The sequence below is a fragment of the Rhea americana genome, unplaced genomic scaffold, assembly GCF_003343005.1.
Source record: "Rhea americana isolate MKP2758 unplaced genomic scaffold, rheAme1 scaffold_144, whole genome shotgun sequence".
Lineage (NCBI taxonomy): Eukaryota > Metazoa > Chordata > Aves > Rheiformes > Rheidae > Rhea > Rhea americana.
In genome coordinates this window covers 804,942-823,905 of record NW_028185528.1, presented here as the reverse complement: position 1 = coordinate 823,905, position 18,964 = coordinate 804,942, and the positions used below count along the sequence as shown (strand labels likewise).

General features: G+C 38.4%; 2 protein-coding genes across 9 annotated transcripts in view; both read left to right on the top strand.

Moving 5' to 3' along the window:
* Positions 1 to 180: 180 nt before the first annotated feature.
* On the top strand, positions 181 to 9,325 carry DDX59 (DEAD-box helicase 59). Of its 5 annotated transcripts, none has more exons than XM_085299038.1 (9): positions 181 to 346; positions 1,004 to 1,095; positions 1,606 to 2,435; positions 4,497 to 4,664; positions 5,242 to 5,331; positions 5,730 to 5,981; positions 6,793 to 6,945; positions 7,576 to 7,704; positions 8,984 to 9,325. In XM_085299038.1, the coding sequence occupies exons 3-9, from the start codon at positions 1,617 to 1,619 to the stop codon at positions 9,245 to 9,247; spliced, it is 1,875 nt and encodes a 624-aa protein (XP_085155164.1). In that variant the 5' UTR covers positions 181 to 346; positions 1,004 to 1,095; positions 1,606 to 1,616; the 3' UTR covers positions 9,248 to 9,325. The 5 variants fall into 5 exon arrangements, with proteins under 5 accessions (XP_085155164.1, XP_085155165.1, XP_085155167.1 ...); XM_085299039.1 differs by lacking the exon at positions 181 to 346 and adding an exon at positions 512 to 623; XM_085299041.1 differs by lacking the exon at positions 181 to 346 and adding an exon at positions 634 to 820.
* A 1,349-nt stretch (positions 9,326 to 10,674) lies between these two features.
* The window catches only part of KIF14 (kinesin family member 14), a 34,890-nt gene continuing 26,600 nt past the window's right edge, over positions 10,675 to 18,964 (top strand). Inside the window, exons 1-5 of one of the 4 annotated variants that reach the window (XM_085299035.1) lie at positions 10,675 to 10,706; positions 12,231 to 13,475; positions 13,930 to 14,184; positions 15,631 to 15,718; positions 18,422 to 18,520. In XM_085299035.1, the coding sequence (XP_085155161.1) occupies positions 12,316 to 13,475; positions 13,930 to 14,184; positions 15,631 to 15,718; positions 18,422 to 18,520 (1,602 nt within the window). In that variant the 5' untranslated portion in view covers positions 10,675 to 10,706; positions 12,231 to 12,315. The other 3 variants (XM_085299034.1, XM_085299033.1, XM_085299037.1) reach the window with 3 other exon arrangements.

Here is an 18,964-nt window from a genome sequence, read left to right as displayed (position 1 = left end):
CCCGCGGTAATAACATGTTTTTCTCACCGCTGCAGAAACTTCCTGCCTGTGCGCAGCGCGCGGCGGCTCGGGGGGCGAGCAGCGGGCGTGCCGGGAGAACGCGCGAGGCGGCCCCAGCGAGGGAGGGGAGAGCCGAGCCGAGCCGAGCCGAGCCGCCCAGAGAAGGAGTGGCGCCGCCTCTCACCTCTCTGCCACGGCGCGGTCCTCTCCTCCCAGGGGCCGGCGCCTCCCTCCGCCGCGCCGCGCCGCACCCTCGGGCGCCGCGGCCCGGCTGCTCCCGGAGTAGCAGCGCGGTCGCCAGCAATTCGCCTCTGCGCCCTCGGCTCCCTCAGCTCAGCGACCACCGGTGAGGCTCGGCTCGGCTCGGCTCTGCTGCGCCCCTCGCCGCGGCCCCGGCCCCGGCCCCGGCCCCGGCCGGCGTGCCGCGTAGGCTGCTGCGGCGGCGCGGGACGCCGCCATTTTGTGAGGGGAGGCGGTGGGAGCGAGGCGGCGTCCCTCCTCCGCGGCGCGGGCGTGGGCGGAAATGGCGGCGCCGCAGCCCGCACCGCTCCCCGCTAACGTGGGCAGCGGGCACCGCGCAGCACCGTGCGGTGTCGCGCCGCTCGGGAGCCCCGCGGCCGAGGGTAGGCGGGAGGGGGCGGCCGCAGCCCCGGCTCGGCACAGCAGCGCTCCTTTAGTTCACCCTGAAGGGTTCCTGCGCTTCCAGAGAGGCCGGTGGCGGGAAGCTTTCGTTAGGCGCAAAAAGCTAGGTGGTGAAACCCGGGCTCCGGTCAGGCGGCGAACAGCCTCCGCCTCGTCTCGCCCCTTCTTTCTGCTTTACGTGGGTGCTGGTGCTGATTTCTAATCTTTCTGAATCGCTTTGAGTTGCGCGGCGGAAAAAGAAAGCTCTCCGTAAACACAGAGGGGTTTGCGTGTTTTTAGAAAATTGATGTAAAAAGGCAGTTGACTGTTCAATAAACAGAGCATGGTTAATTCAGAATAGATTGTTTTACACACATTGCAGGCTGTATCATACCGAAAGAACTGCGTGCCATAAGATTTGTGGGAACCCTTAACGTTTCAGAGTCGGCTACTGAACAGTGCACAGCATAGGAGGTAAGGGTACTTACGCACGCTAAATTTGGCTTCCTTCTGTTCCAGTGGAGACCTGGCAGATGGGTTGTGTAGGTTCTCCAACCCCCAGAAGCTTAGAAGACCAAGTTTTGCTTCTGGATCTCCTTAGAAACAACTCCAAGGATTTAATTATGACTCTCAAAATGGAAAAATTTCCGGACAATTAGTGACAATCTAGTGAAGTTTACGTTCAATTGCAAATGTCTAATACAGAGAATTAACTGTAGGTGGAGCTGTCTGTGTTATACCATAGTTCCACTGTTACTTTAAAATACTACTTTACATTGCATCATGTTATTAAGACTAAGATCATTTTTTGTCATCTTGTTCCATGTATGTTAGATTAAACAAGGCCATTTCTAAATAATGTCAAAAWTCAAGAATCAATATCTAGGTTTGAAAATGTATTTCTTTTATTGTAATTTTTTGTGGTAACAGTAATTATTTCTCAGTGCTAGTAGTTTCTAATAGAAGTAACTGTTTTCTGTCTAGTGTACACAAGCATGTTTTTACCACGATCTCTTAAAGTCAAGAGGAGTGCTGATGAGGACAAAAGTACAGCTAAGAAAAATAAATTTTCTTCTGGAGAACGTTTGTTAGAGGAGACCACAGAGATCCAAGACTGTAAGACAGTTACAAAAGAACCTTCTGCTTCAGGATGCAGTTTGAATGAAGTTGTGGAAGAATACAGAGAACCTGTAGCTATGCCATCAGATCTTGGTGTTACTAGTACATCTTTGGGAAAGGACAACCAAAATACTGATGAAGGCAGCTCTTTAGAAGAACCCATAAAATCCTTCAGCAAATCACAGCGCTGGGCAGAACCTGGGGAACCTGTATGTGTTGTCTGTGGTCGTTATGGAGAGTATATCTGTGACAAAACAGATGAAGATGTGTGTAGCTTGGAATGCAAAGCCAAACACCTTTTACAAGCTCAAGAAAAGGAAAAAAAGCTAAAAAACGACCAATTCACGGAAGCAGAATCTCAAACAGAAACTCTCCTTGAAACATCTTACTCCTATAAAGACCACTCCTTTATTTTAGGTTTGCAAGATGAGCAGATTAGGAACCTTAAATTGCAGTTAGGTATTTCTGTCCTGGGCCAGCAAGTTCCAAGACCTATTATTGAGTTTGAACACTGTGGTTTTCCTGAAATTTTAAACCATAACTTAAAGAATTCTGGCTATGAAGTTCCAACTCCTATCCAAATGCAAATGATTCCTGTTGGACTATTGGGAAAGGATATTTTGGCTAGTGCAGACACTGGCTCAGGAAAAACAGCGGCCTTCCTCCTCCCAGTTATTATGAAGGTTTTAAAAGAGGTAATCAAACTTGGCTTGTTTTGAGAAAGTGGTTTGTGACTCTGTCTCCAGGTTTATCAGTGTAATTGAGAATGTAATTGCAGTGGTTTTTATTGAAATTCAATGGCTTATTTTATTTTGGTTGATGTGCATTATTATTTTTGAGGGGAGGGTTGTTGATCATTTTTAATGACTTTGAATGTTTTTTCATTCTGTGGTCAGGAAATGAAGTATCTCCATTAATGTTTCTTTACAAGTAGAAACTGTGTATCAGGTTAAGTAACTAAACTCTAATAGATTTCTTAATGACTTAAAATAGAAAGTGAAAATAATTCCAGGCATTCTCTATGTCAGCTGTTGCTATCTCTTGATGTATCAGATGGCTGAAAGATTTTTTTTTTGACATTTGCATGATTTCACAGACTAATTAATGTTGTAATATGTTCAGCTGATCATCAAATAATTAGAGGAATTCTGATAGTATAATTCTCAAATCTGCTCGTTTTTAAAACAGCTTAAGCACAATCTCAAAGGGGCAGAATCAATTAAGAAAACTTCTGCTTCAGAAGGATAATGAGGAAATAATGGCAAATAGTATTCTGTGCCATGTTTAGTTTTGCTTTAATATTTTTATTCAGAAAGAGAACAAGAATATCTTTGAAAATTCTGGACCTGATTCTCACTGATGTTTTGGACTGTTTAGATACCTTTACATATATACATATTTTCAAATGAGTTATTTAAAGATTATTAAATAAACTCTTTTAATCTGCAGAGTACTGTAGCTCTCGTTTTAAGAATGGGATCATTATGATTAAAGTATGCAAAACTGGTTATGAGCTTATAATAACATGTACAAAATTATGACCTCAATGAATAACACTTTAATTTCTTTACCTGCTGTGCTGTACTCTTCATCTTCAAAGTACTTTACAAATTAGTGTATGTGTTGAGAAAGAAGGATTTTGTTGTTGTTTAAAATAATTTTAACTTAAAAGAGAGGTGAGGCATTTCTGATGAATCTGGTGATGAGATAATATTTGACAGTTCCTGGCTTTTCCTCAGCTTTTTTTTTTTTTTTTTTTTTTTGGTGTGTGTGTTTTTGTGTGTGTGTGTGTGTGTGTGGTGGTAAGTTAAGCTGAACACTGTTATCTAGTTAAAAAACAGCTGAAAAAGCCCTTTTTGAGAAAATGTTCAGCTATGCACTTCCTATGATGATGCAGTGGCAAGGAAACAACTTCCAGCTGTTGATCATTTTGTAAGTATTCCGGGTGACAAACAGGGAAAAAAAACAGATTCTATCCAGAAAGCTATTAAGTAAAATTGTGAATGTAGTATCGATAGATACTTTGTTGAGAGCTTTGTTAAACAGGGTGTTTTAAATGATTGATGGTCAGTATTGCTGAAATAATGTATCTTAGAGCAAGACCGCTGTTCTGCCATTTGTTGTTTTAGCTCATGTTCTTTTTACTTTGTTGCTAGATGTTAACTGGAATTGGGAAACTGTTAACCATATAACTCTGCTCTATCCTAATGTTTATGCTTACTCAAAGTAGTATGTGTAATATACAGACTTTTAAAAAACATTAAGGGTTCTAGAGATTCAGGCAGCATCCTGTGTGGTGCGTCCCTGCGAAATTTATTACTAATTACTGTTGTAAATTCAGGGTGATAACTAGAATAGAAGAAAGTGATCTTTACAAACAGTTCCATGCATTGTAGGTGCTCTTTTTCTTTCTTTCTTTCTTTCTTTCTTTCTTTCTTTCTTTCTTTCTTTCTTTCTTTCTAATTGTCAGGAAGCTATTTTAATGCTGCACTTACGCATTAATTTTTGTTCTCAAAAGTTGAGTAGTGGAGGGATTGACTTTCTTGGTATGCACTGTTACAGGTATAATCCCATCCTACATTCTGTCTTCAGTTCAGATAGAAAGAATATTAGCAGTCTAACTGCATCCACAGTAGTTGCACTACCTATTTTATATTTTCTGTTGGGAGATGTAACCTTGAAAGATTTCTGCCTAAACAATAAAGCAATTCTATGTTCATCAGGGTTTTTTGTTTGCTCTTTTTTTTTTTCCCTAGACTGAAACTCCATCTGCACTTATTTTAGCACCAACAAGAGAATTAGCAATTCAGATAGAGAAACAAGCTAAAGAACTGATGGCTGGTTTACCAAACATGAGAACAGTCCTCTTGGTAGGAGGATTACCATTGCCGCCACAGCTGCACCGTCTCAAGCAAAGTGTTAAGGTAAGAGCTAAAGTGTGGAAAGATCCTGTGAAGAGCTATGTTTTAATGATATTCATAGAAAAGAAAAATGTTACTTTGGATATATATGGACACAAAATATGGCGCATTTCCTGAGGCTAAACTATCAGAAATAATTGTTAGCTCCTGAAAATTTTACAGTATTTTTTTAAACATTTGACTTCTGATTATACATATAATAACTTTATTTCTGGAAGTCTGTTTTCATGCATAATATTGCTGATTTTAAAGTGTGAAACACACCATTTTATTATATAAGAAATTGTAACTTACAATTCCTTCTTTTTACAAAATTTTTTTTTTTTTTTTTTTTTTTTTAATGTGGATTATATTGCTGGTATTTAGAATAGCCATTAGAGTACTAAAAAGTCTGTTTCCTTTTAAGGCTTCATGATGCATTAAGTTACCTGCAGAGGTTTCAAAACTCTAACTTGAACATAAATAATTTCAACAATTATTGCCCTTCTCAGGAGTGTGCTGTAACCTTATTGTTTTTCTAGGATAGTCATCTTTTCTTTCATGGAATTTTTAATGGCTGTATTTTGTTTTCTTTTGTTAGGTTATAATAGCAACACCTGGAAGACTTCTAGAGATTTTAAAGCAAAGTTCTGTTCAACTCCATGGCATAAAAATTGTAGTAGTGGATGAAGTAAGTTTTTAGATAGTGGGACTCTCTTGTCTATAGAGAGGTTAATGAAGACCCACTGTGGCTGCCTAGTCAAACTGATTAAGCGTACAGAAAGTACATTTTAAATATGAAATATACTTCTTAAGGTTAAAAATTGAAATTTTATCTTATGTGAAATGTGTTTGAACCGTGCATACACTATAGGTTATAAAAGACTTGCATACCTGAGAGCCAGGGGAATGCTAGACTAGAGTGGACTAGTTGATTTTCGTTTTCCCACTTGAGTTTTCTGCTAAAAATACTCCTCTATTTAGATAATTACATACTAATCATAAATGTTAAAGTTCTTATGTCAGTTCAAGTTGAAGATTCTACTGTTTATTGAAGAATCTGGTACAGATCTAATATTTTTTACTCAGGTAGATACCATGCTAAAAATGGGTTTCCAGCAGCAAGTGTTGGCTATTTTGGAAAACATCTCTCATGATCATCAAACCATACTGGTGTCGGCCACAATTCCGGTGGGCATTGAACACTTAGTAAATCAGCTTCTGCACAATTTTGTAAGAATAACAATTGGAGAAAAGAATCTGCCATGTTCTAATGTTCGTCAAATTATCTTATGGGTAGAAGAACCATCTAAAAAGAAAAAACTGTTTGAAATACTAAATGTAAGTATAATGCTTTTCTCATATGAACAAATTATCTGTGTCTTTACACACCTGTGTCAGGTTCTCACCCTTGATTTTAATCTGTATATAGTGAAAAGATGGAATGAGGTTAACTGTACTAACTAGTTCAGTAGTTCTGCAATGGAAGAGCTTTGGCAATTTTAGGGATTTTTCCATCCCTATCTCTCATGTCTCCTTTTGTGCAGCAGCCAGTTGCATCCCTCACTGGCCCCAGTTAAAAATGATCTGATTTSTTTTCTTTTTTTTTTCTTTCTTTGTGGTGATTCACAGTATGGTACCTCAGAGAGTTGTACTGGCTTATCTGTGAATTGGAGAGGAATACAGCTCTCTTAAGCAGTTATAGCTGCCTTATGGTCTGGGAGTGGTTTGTCATTTTAAAAGTTGTGAACGAAATTGGTGAGAAAGCTCATTTAGTTCTTTGTAACCTTCTTGTGAATATTCTGTTTATCAGTAATAAGGGCCTTAATCCTGTATGTATTTTTTATGAGTACTTGGGAGAGGGGCAAATCTTGGCTGAGGTTATGCAAAAAGTAAACGAGTCTTTAGCTCAGCTTCAGAAAAAAAAAAGTGTAAAGATATAAATATGGGTTCTGATTCCTTGATGTGCAGATCTGTGTACTTTTAGTGCTGATATCTTGTTCCTTCTTATCTAAAATTTAAGAATATTTATCCATTCTAAAGCGTTGTTAATACTACAGAGATAATGAGCAGCAGAAATTGAATCCAAGTTGCTGATGATGAGCGATCAACTGTTATAGGACCTTTTTATAAAAACTGTTTAATTATACAGGATAAGAAACTCTTCAAGCCTCCGGTGTTGGTATTTGTGGACTGCAAACTAGGAGCAGATTTGTTGAGTGATGCTGTTCWTAAGATTACAGGATTGCAATGTATATCCATGCACTCTGAAAAGTCTCAGGTGGAAAGAACAGAAATATTACAGGTTTGTGTCTTCTAAAGACAGATGGATTTAATAGATTTAAAATGGCTAATCTTATTTTTTTAATAGATAGTTTAATTTGAATGAGTTAGGTCATAATTTGTTGTCACTTGCAGAATGATTCAGAATAATACATCGAAACTTTTGCAACTACAGTTCTTGGTTTTCATCAGGTGGTTGTTCTCTGGGAAGTGCCTTATAGCATATTTACTTCTCTATTAATTTCATTTCTGTAGTAAAGCCTGGAGTGTTGTCGGAGGGACAAGCAAAATTATAGATAATAATTCTATTTTAAATGTAGACAAAAATTGGGGACTATTTCTTAGGTTATTTGCTTTGGATTAGGAATTTAAATATACATTTAATTTTAATTGATGCTTTTTTAATTACAATTGTGTTTTTAGTTTCTCTCTAAGCAGTTCTTGATGAATGATGTGGTGTGTGACTCAGTTAAGAACATAGGGGGGCTTTTTTCTTCTTCCTTTTTTTTTTTTTTCCCCTTCTGCAATAGAATAATCCCATTGGGCATGTTTTGATGCTGTGTAACCAACTCCGACCAGTGCTTGGAGAGGTTCAAAATACAAATAAGGAAAAAAAATAAGAGAAGTAATTTCTGTTTTTCTCCCTCGGCAGGGATTACTTCAAGAGAAGTATGAAGTTATAGTAAGTACCGGAGTGCTTGGACGAGGACTTGACCTTGTCAATGTGAAACTGGTAGTAAATTTTGATATGCCTTCCAGTATGGATGAATATGTACATCAGGTAAAAAACAGAAAAACAAAACCAAACATCCCTACAAAAAAAGTTGCATGAATTATTTACCAAAGCATTCTTTTTAAAAGCATGCTGAAGTGTACCACATCTAACTATGGAAATCAAAATATACAAATATAAAGATGGTTTCTGTCTTAGGAAGATTGTTCCTGTAGGGAAGTAAAGAAGGGTGCTTGACTGAATGTCTCTTGCATAAAAGCTTCATTTTCTGAATTAGAGTAGAAATAGTAAAGACTGATACTGCTCTTCAATCACTTATATCTGCACTGTTATTTCTCTCTGCTTTGTGCTTTCTTACAGTGTTTTGCTTATATAGAAAGCAAGATTTACCATACTTCTAATATCTTTGGGAATAAAAAAGGGCAAATATCCTATCTTTCTGTGGCAGCTCATCTGTGCTGTGGGATATGCATGTAATACAGAGAGGAATTTAATCTTGGATTTTCTCTGTTCCCTTCTCCCATCCTAGTATCTTTCCTCTGTGTGATTTTTCTGTGATGTGTCTGAAGACTGTATAAAAGAAGGAAAAAAAAAGTGATATGTGGTGTGCGTGTGTGTATATACACACAACAGTGTCACTAGCAAGTCAAGAGAACAGATTATTCCTCTCTGCTTGGCAGTCATAAAGCCACAGTACTGTAGTATAGCATCCAGTTTTAAGGTTCCCAGTACAAGAAAGGCTGACAAACTCAAGGCATTTTGGAGAAGCTTAGGGAGCTGATGCATGTGCCATGGAGAGAAGCTGAGGGAGCTAGACTTGTGTGGGCTGGGGGGAGAAAAGGTTCAAAGCGGGGCTGAATTGTCTTTCAGTCCGTAGTGGATGGTTACAGAGAAGATACAGCTAGACTCTGCTTGGAGATGCACAGTGAAACGATGAGAGGCAGTGGTCACATGTTGCTTCAAGAGAAATTCTGACCTGACCTTGTTCTCACAGCAAGTGGTTCACTAGTGGAACAGATTGCCTAGAGAGGTTGTAAAATCTCTGTCCTCGGAGATACTCAAAATTTGACCGGTGAGGTCCTGAGCTACCTGATCTAACTTTGAAGTTAGCCCTGTTCTGAGTAGGAGATTGGATGGGATCACCTTAAAAGGTGCTTCCAACCAAAATTATAACTTTGTGCTTAGGGGATGAGGTACAGAGATTTGGCCTTGTCATTTATATTAGTTGTTGAATACCTAAATCTATTTTATAACAAAAAATAAGCTTTAAGGAGACTTGAAGGAGTTCCATTTAATATTGATAACTGAAAATGATTTTTTTTTCCAGGTTGGAAGAGCAGGGAGGTTGGGTCACAGTGGAACTGCAATTAGTTTTATCAATAACAACAGCAAGAAGCTCTTTTGGGATGTTGTGAAGAGAGTAAAACCAACAGGCACCATTCTTCCTCCACAGCTACTGAATTCCCCATATCTCCATGACCAAAAGAGAAGGGAACAACAGAGACTTAAACAGTTACAGAATAGTCTTGTAACAGGAGACAATATTATGGACATTATTAGAAAACATGACAAAAATAATTCTCAGAGATAATAAAGGTGCATTTATAGCTATGTTAGGTAATTATAATGAAAATGTGATTAGAAAATAAACATGGAATTATGTCTTGTATTTTACTTGCTTTTTTAAGAAGCTTATATATATACAGTTTTTTAAGGAGTCTTTATTTTTGCTTCATCTTTATTTTGAAATATAAAATATTGTGGGTTTGAATTATAGTAGTGTCTAATCAAAATATTATATGTAAGCTTTTTTTTTTTTTTTTTTCCCCAAACCCAGTAGTCTTTTGGTCTTGCTTACAACACAAATGGAGAAGATATTCTTTATTTTGTATTAATGTTTCTGAATAGCCATTTCAGAGTTCCTGTGTTCAGAGTTCCAACATTCTTTTGGTAGTTTTTATACCATTATGCTGATGTAAGAGGTTATAAAAGAGGGAAACATGACTTGGAAACTTTCTCTTCCCCCAGATTCCCCACCACTGAATAGTGTTGTACTACTTATCCAGCTCCTGAGACAGGTCTGATTAAACTAATCTTTCAAGCTTCAGACTAACCAAAATACTACAATGACTTGTCTTCCTGCTGTGATGTGTACTTTTGTTGTAGATCAAGCTGTCCAGGCAGTTAGATATTATCCCTAGGCATTGCATTTCTGCTGTTTGGTCAAGGGGCAGCAATATGATAGAATGACCTTGGAATCAAGTTAAAATTTTAAAAAGCCTAGTAGCTGATTTGCTTCAGTAGAGCCAAAAAGAGTAGCTTGAGGTAGTATGTAGGTTTTTTTCTCACTGCTGTAGGATAGGTGAGATAACTGCAGGCACCAGTGCCGTTTATACCGTTACTGACACAGCTCCCAGAGCCTCTGTGGCGAGGGAATCAAGAGGGTACTTTTGTAGTCTGTAACATAAATTATTTCCCATGTAAAGAAATACCACACTTATAATTTCTATTATTTTCTATGCAAAACTGCTACTACTTTTACGTAATCTAATACGAGGAAAATAACTCGAGTGTTTTCTGTCAATTTTTTAGCTGTTCTTTGTCGTTTGTCTCCCTCTGCTGGATTTTTTTAAACTTTATTTCCCGTAGAGAATGAGCAAACTATGTACCCTCCTTCGGAAGGGATCAGTTTTAACTTCCCGCTGTGACTGCTCGAACCAGTACTAGACAGTCCTCCAACTTTTAAACGTTATGAATTACTTTGTTTCCCGTGACGCGTTGCTCGGCAAACGTAGCACTCAAACCGCACCGCGGCTACGCCGCCGAAAGCCCTTCACCCGCGCGCCGTCGGCGCAGCCCTCAGAGCCGCCGCCCCGCCCCACGCGCACGCGCACACACTGCCTCGCGCACCGCTCCCGGCGGGGCGGGGCGCGGGCCTGGCCACGCCCGCCCGCGGCGCACGTGCTCGCAGAGAGCCAATCGCTGTGGGCGCGGCGCATTCGAAACGCAGCAGGGGGAGGGCGCGAGCCGCTGCCGGCGCGGCGCGGCGGGTGAGGAGACGGACGGGCTGGGCTGGGCTGGGCTGGGGGTCTCCGCTGCCGCCGTCGGGTGCCGGGCTTTGCTCGCCTGTCCGGAACCGGGCCGGGCTCGAGGGGCCTCCCGCGGCGCGAGGGGCCGCGCTTGGGCAGCCTCGCGGCCGGAGGCTGTGCCCGGCAGAGCCCGGCGGGTGAGGAGACGGACGGGCTGGGCTGGGCTGGGCTGGGCTGGGCTGGGGGTCTCCGCTGCCGCCGTCGGGTGCCGGGCTTTGCTCGCCTGTCCGGAACCGGGCCGGGCTCGAGGGGCCTCCCGCGGCGCGAGGGGCCGCGCTTGGGCAGCCTCGCGGCCGGAGGCTGTGCCCGGCAGAGCCTCCGCAGCTCGGCCCGAGGCGTGGCTTGGAGCTCGAGCGGCAGGAATAGCTTCCGATGGCTCTGAGGGGTAAATACGTTCCGGTTCGAAGCTCTGGAAGGTTTATTCGCGGGTTCTGAGCTGTGGAAACTCTGCTGTCGTGAAATGTGAGGCAGCGGGCATAACCGCGCGAATGCTGAGAGCCCCCCAGAAGCTGTAACTGGAAAACAGCGTCAAAAGAAACTTCCGCTTGAGCAGCGCTTGGACCCTGCTTCCGCCTCGCTCGCTGTCATTTAGCTTTTCCCTTTTTCMTCGCCCCAGCCGCCGCCTCTCTTGTTAATGCTGCCGGAGTTCTGGGAGGACCTGAGGCGATGAAGGTGGCTTCAACGCGGTAACAATCCTGTGACAAAGATGCATACGCAACAGTAAAAAAGATATTTCTGTATATGGATAGGTGATATGCCCTYTTCTAGATACTTTAAAGGATTGCTAAATGCTTTTTACATTTTTTTTTATCTGCTAGGTTAGGTTTCTTTTGTTATATGTGTACGCATATACCTGCATATGCATGTAATGTACTGAGTTAAAATAAGACCCAAACCTACTGTACTTGACATCCTTATTTACTGTCCTGTTTTGATAGTGGACTTTATACTGCCTGTCAATCCCTTACAAAAAAAATGAAAAAACCCTCCTGCTTTCTGTATTTACATATTTCTTGTCCAGTGCTGTTAGTAATTTTCTTGTTCTGTTAGCATCTGCTGGTTGTGAAATACCGTGAGCATAARTGGTTCTGAGCAAGTGGAGAAGTGATCTTGGATTCTGCTTATCTGAGAGTCATTGTATGTCAGTTGGAAGACATGTCTGTGGTGTTCTTAGCACCTGCTCGTGGTTCTTTGCTGTGTTAGGTTTACCTTTCAACACGAACTGTATGACTTGATAAATGAAACTTGATAAATGGAATTGAATAGCCCATTACTGGCTGAAGCAGTTATCATCTTCACACAGAAGCTATAGGAATATATATATGTGTATATGTATATTTACGTGCCTGAGGGGAAAGGGAGGTACTTATTTTTAATGTTTGGGGAAAAAAGTATTTACTGCAGTATATGTGAAAAGCTCCTCATACGCTGAAGSATAACTTACGCTGGTCATAATGCATTAAGAATTTTGTTTTTTCTTTTCAGATTCCATGAGGAGGACCACATAGAAATGGAACTAATCTTTTAGGAAAGATGTCTAATATTTCTTCAAARTACTAGCAATAACTTGATGGAAGACAAAATGCCTATTTACACAGTACCTGCAAGAAGCTGCTCTGAGGCACAGTGTACTACTGCTTCACGGAAGAATTCTTCACAAAATGCCTATACTAGCAGCAAAAAGTTTGGGCAACAACTGAAATCACAGATGTCAGAGGAAGAAAAGAATAATCTACTTCCATACTCTCAGAACAAGGCTGAAGAAGTAAATAGGACTTACGTGATTTCTGCGTGTAAAAAAGCGGGTAATGCATCAATTACGTTTAAACCTGAAGATAAATTAATGCTCCAGAGGAGAACTAGAGCAAGCAAAGAATCAGCTTGCAGTAGTGAACAACTGGATGAAAAAACAGCACAGGACACAGAAAATGTACAAACAGAGAAAAGACTCACTCTGCAGAGACGAGTGAGGACTGACACTACAGAAAAGAGTAAAATATGTCAGAATACCATGACTGGCATAGAAAATAATGACTGTGCTGCTGCACGAAGAAATTACAAGATTGTACTTCTACCAAGTGCTAGTAATAATGATAAACATTACACTAAACCAAGCTGTAAATTATCTGAAGGTCAGTCACATCCAAAGCAGTACTATAATTTAAACAGTAAGGATTCACTTAGCAATACTGATGGTCTGTCTGAAAATGATAACTGCACACACTTAAAATACAGGACAATCACTTCTGATAAAAAACTTCAAAATGAAGTTCCTAGAACAGCACAATTTGTTACCCCAAAATATATTAATAGGATACCAGGAGAGCAGCTGAATGAAAAAGGCAATGTAAGTAAGGTAGYTGAAAAAGAAAGGTTACAAAACTTAATTATAAAACATGACAGTTTGGAAAGGCAGAGGACACCAAGAAAAGATACAGCGGAAGGATTGAAGCTTACACCAAAGCATAGCATTCCTCAGGATATCAGAAATTGTTCTGTATCTGCTTCAAAGAAACAAATACTTCACCCTCAGATTGTAGCAAAAAAGAAAATGAGTGCCCCCAATGCTCTTTCTATGAGTAGAGGTGCAAAAGCAGAAGAGAATACAACACGTATACTAGCTTTTAAGGAGGAAACTCTAGGTGGCAGCAATAGCACTGAGAAAGATATTTTCAAAGCAGAAAACAGCAAAGTGACTGTAGCTGTACGTGTACGGCCTTTCAGTAACAGGTTTGTATCTTGGATTTCTTTCTGATGTCGAAGAATAACCTTTACAGTACATGTTGATTCCTGCTTCCTRTTTTCTGAATTGTTTCAGTTACTGACATGCTAAAGAGTTATAATATGTTACAACTTTTGAAAGTAGCTTGATACTGCAGGAAATATTTGCTAAAGACTTTACAAAGAGATGAATTAATCATTTTATAGTTTTGTGGGGCTATTTTAAAATATTCATTAGCTGAAGTACTCTAATACTTCATACATTTATTAAAGAACTGAACATCCCATTTAATAATTTTTGTAATCTTTTCAAGCATACAGTAATAAAAAAGATCTTTTAAAAATTATTACTCAATTTTTTTTATTTTCCATAAGGCAATATGATTGAAATTACTACTTTACAGAATGTAGCTTTTTTAAAATTATTATTTTATTTTTGTTTCCCCCTGCCCTTTTTATTCAGAGAGAAAAATGAAAATGCTTTTCCTGTGGTCTCCATGAGTGGTTCAGAGACAGCTGTACAAAATCCAGACACAAACCATGTTTACAACTTCAGTTATGACTTCTCGTTCTGGTCTTTTGATGAGTGTCATCCTAATTTCGCAAACCAAGCAGTGGTTTATAAAACTCTGGCAGTACCACTCCTAGAAAAAGCTTTTGAGGGGTACAACACTTGTCTTTTTGCTTATGGACAGACTGGTTCTGGAAAGTCATACACGTAAGTTTCTAATAATAATTTAGAGTTGTGTGGGAGCCAATTGTTATGCAATTTCTAGTCTTTAATAGAGATTATATAGAATAAACCTGATAATTATTGAGTTGTGTTAAAATCTTTTTTACACATTTTAAAACCAACTAAAATAATATTTATAATAGGAAGTTAGACAAAGTTGTAGATGTCTTTCTATTTATCTGTTTCTGACCTCTTTCTACTTCCTGTGAAGAAAAACAAAGTTCTCTTCAAAGATTTCACAGAAGAAAAGTCTGTATGAATGCAGTGAGTGCTTTTGTTCACTGTGGGGGGGAAGGGAATGAGGTGGGAGGGGTGTGTGTGTTGGGGGGGGTGATTGCTTGTTATGAAGTATACATTGTGACTTTTGGAAAAGACCTTTAATAGGCCATTCAAGTCACAGTTCTGATTGTTCAGAATTAAAAGAAATGAGATCCAGATGCTTAAGTGCCACTAATTATTTGAAATCTATTCTTCACACACCCACATCCCTGTTCTGAGGTTTTACAGCCAATGTTATGATGTATTTAATAGAATGCCTTGCGAACCTTTTTCTTTCTGACCATACATATTTAAATCCTTTTATGTGCTTTATAATTCCCATAAAGAATTTGCAAAGTAGATTGATCGAAAAACTTTTTGTTAATCTTCAATTACACAGCTGAAGAGTRGAAATTTATTAGCATGAATAAAAAGAATGTCCTGTCTCTGCATAAGTTTAGGTGGGAGTCCTATTTTTACTTTTAGTGTTTGTTTATCTTGTCCTGAAAAGAAGATATCATCAAAATTGTCCTGTTTGTAGTGTCCTCCTTGCCCCAGTAAACAATTATTTACCTTTACCATTGCATATTTTCAGCAAGGCTGAAATTGGTATCAGTTCTCAGGCTGGGTATTTGCTATGGACTTCTGCTGACAACTGTGTTGTGCAGCTGTGTGATGAGCTGAGACTTGACTGATGTAATTGAATTAGTCCAATATACTGGTTTTCTGTAGTGGCAGAGCTGGACAGGACACAGCTATACTAGATGGGGAAAGGAGCTTGGTTACTACGCTAGCAGGATGCAAATATAAAACATGTACATGTTGGATATCCTACATCTGTAGGCRTATTTAATTTAACTTAGTTTTCAGTTGTTCTAGGGTTTCTTGTTCACTTCAGTTTTCAACTCACTTTTCCATGAATGATTCACAGAATCAGATATGTTGGAAGTGACCTCTGGATATCATCTTGTCTAATCCCCTACTCAAACAAGGGCCAATCTGGATCACTTTTATTTCTGTAAATAATTACTTTTGTTACTTATGCATTCTTACTGTTATGGTAACTACAGAACTGTAGAATTAATAAAACTTTTTTTATTGCTATAAAGTAATTGCTATAAAGAGTTAGAAAATTGAATGTTTATATGAAACATGAGTTTCTTTTAACTACAGAATGATGGGATTTGATGAAGACCAAGGAATAATTCCAAGATTTTGTGAAGATCTCTTCACCCGAATAGCACAAATGGATAAGCAACAGGTACTATAGTGTTTATGCTATTGTGCTAATACAGAGTTATGGGGAGATTGGCGTGTTTCAGTGTTTTGACACCTGTTTCATTCTTTCATTTTACRTCTTAGCACTGCTCTGCTTGTTAATATATATACTCTACTGCTGATTTAAGTCTAATTTCTGCTATTGGATCCAATTAATGATCTCTAAATAGTCCAAATTGATGTTCTGATTCCTTAGTGAAAGAAATATGAGAAATAAACATGGACATGATATTTTTGCTATGCTACTTGGCTGGGCATTCTTTTCTGTATAWCAATAATTAGATGAAAGCTATCTTAGTGTCTTACAAAACAAAAATTACAAAAATAAAGATAAAAAGACATTCTAGTTGGTCCCATGTTTTTAGTGGAGGCACATAAAAAAACTCTCAAGAAACATCTTTAAACATTGTTACGTATCAATGTGAAATACAACTTAATAGTAGTATTCTGGCTGAAATTAAAAAACCTACAATTCTACTATTCTTATCTGAATTTAATAAGACTTCAAAACTTTCATTGTGAATTTTAAGTTCTGTTTCCTTTTCTATTTGAGAATAGGTCTTTATTAATCACTAAAGCTTATAGTTAGAGTGTGGACTCTGGGGGGCAGAGGGAATGTTTACTTTGACTACATTTTGGTTTGAGTTTTTTTTCCACAGCTATGGTATGTGGATTTAAAAAGACAGGTATAATTTTACCATTTTTTTTAAGAAGAGTTATATTCTGTTTCACCCAAAAGTAATTTGGATGATAATAAATTTAGAAAATMACAACTGGAGACAAAAGTAAAATTTAAAAAAATATAGTTGTATATTTCTGGCTGTGCTATGAATTACTTGTCATAATTCTTCAATTTTGACTAGTCTGCTTGTGCTTTTTACCATTTTGAATATGTGATAACTTGCAGAATATTTTGAGCTTTGAAATATTTATATCTTGCACCATCACTGTCATGGTCACAGTGAACAACTTTGTAGTTTGTCATACGCTAGCATAAGCAAATTCTMGGTGCACTATATGATTTCATACAGCTGATGTGTTACTTCAGCATAAGATTAGGAGATTTTTCATAGTATGTAAAGATAAGGCTGGGGAAGCATTAGAATAGATTGCAGTGGGTGTTTTTCATGAACAGTCTGGACAGTCATCTGTCTGGAATGACCYGCATCTGGTTTGATTTGGAGTGGGAGTGAACTGGATGGTCTTTTAAGGTCTCTTCTAGCTCAACGGTTCTATGATCACAAGAGTATCATTAGAGCTCTCCAACAAGCTACAATTCATTTAAGCAAGTGTGTGAGACCTAGAAGGTAACTTGGTAAATACGCACTTCAAAAGTGCATGTTGTATATATACATGCAGAACTACTGATCTCATATATTAAGAAGAAAAGACCTAAACTACGAATATAGGTACATGTGGAGTTTGTGATACTTGTCAAGAATTCTTTTTTTTTTTTATGTCAGACAGTTCTTAAAATTTTTCTAAGACTGAATATCTAATAAAGAATYGCTTTTGAGAAACCAACTCTGTTATAGTACAACACTTGATGTGAACAGTGCAGCTCAGGCTGTCCGTGGTAATAACACCAATCATAATACTTGGTTAGAAACTCTGTTTAGTTTTAAAAAAACATCCAGAGTTTTCTAATCCTTTTTATACTTGGATAAGGAATAACCAATTCAAAGCATATTGGTATCTAAGGTTATTTTTGTACTTTTTGTTACATATACTTTACCTACATCTTTAGGGATTGACTCACAGGTCAGTGAAGGTTGCATACTTATTTTTAATGAGTCAATAGATGTTTGCTAACAGACTATAAAACAGCTGAACTATTCCAAGTTTCTTTAACACTTTATGCATGAAGTCATGGTTTTAAATACTGATACAAATAAACTCATAATATTTTAACCTTTCAGTAGCTGATAGATGGTGAGAAATTTAAGAACACTATTGCTTACTGAATTTGACTATAGAATATAGCTTCTARTAAGTGCAAAACTACTAGATGTAAATTTGCTATTCTTTGCTTGCGCAATGTTAATAAATGATTCTGTTGCCACAGATCATCTTGAATCTTGTATGTACTTCTGACTAATGATTTGTTTTTGCTGCGGTCTTCCTTGCATTGTAAGCAAAATTCCATTTACAAAAATATATCCCCCCCCAAAACCCTAGAGGCATTCAAAGGAAAGACRTGTTTTCATGGATGTTTGTTGTTCAGTATTATTAAGATTGTTACAGATAGTATCTGGTTTTATTTTTCCAATAGGTAATYCTTTATCCCCATGTCAGGGCGTTGATAACACCAGTCAATGCCTTTTGTTACATGCATTATGTTGTAGAAGCCTGGTCCCTAAGGGAATGAGACTACTACAGGAGCAAACAAAACTGCTTATGTACTGGAAGCCCAACACTGAGACTTCCGAGGCAGATATTTAAGCCTGGTGTTTACCATCTGATAACAGATGTGGATAGAATTATAACAAATTGTATTCTCAGCTATATCAGATCCCTGGGTTAGGCTATCACTTCTCTCTGGAGATCACTTGTGTGTCACTAAAGGCTTGTGACAGTGAATAGCAGCTTMTGATAATGTATGTCCATTTATGAAACAAAAATGGTAATGAAAGCACTTGCAGGTTATACTAATAAAACTTTTATTTTTTTCTTCCTTTTATTTAAGACTTTGTATCATCTTGAAATGAGCTATTTTGAAGTTTATAATGAGAAGATTCATGACTTGCTTGTCTTTAAAGCTGAAAGTGGACAGAAGAAATGCCCAGTAAGTTGTTGCTCACAGATAAATGTATATACACTATCTCAAASTAGTGACACCTATTCTCTAAACAAAAAGGCACAAATGACTAGTGATCATTGCTTTCCTATCTAAGTACTTTAGACTGTTATGAATAACTGGAGTCAAATAAAACCCCTCACTATATAACTTCAAGCAAAATATTTTTTACTTAAGAACTGTTAAACCATAAATCTTGCTGAAATAGAAACAAGACAGGTCAGTAGGCTCTCCAAGCTGTTGTTAACATGTCTCCTTATCTGCAAAATGAAGATGATATTACCAGCCTTTATAAATGATATCTTCTTATTAGTGTCTTTACTTAAGAAGCCTCTGGATTCCATCAAGTTTTCTGTGCTATATAATTAGAGTTATGTTCTTGTAAYTTGGTAGCATTAGTAGGCTACCACTGCTGTAATAATGTTTTTCTAA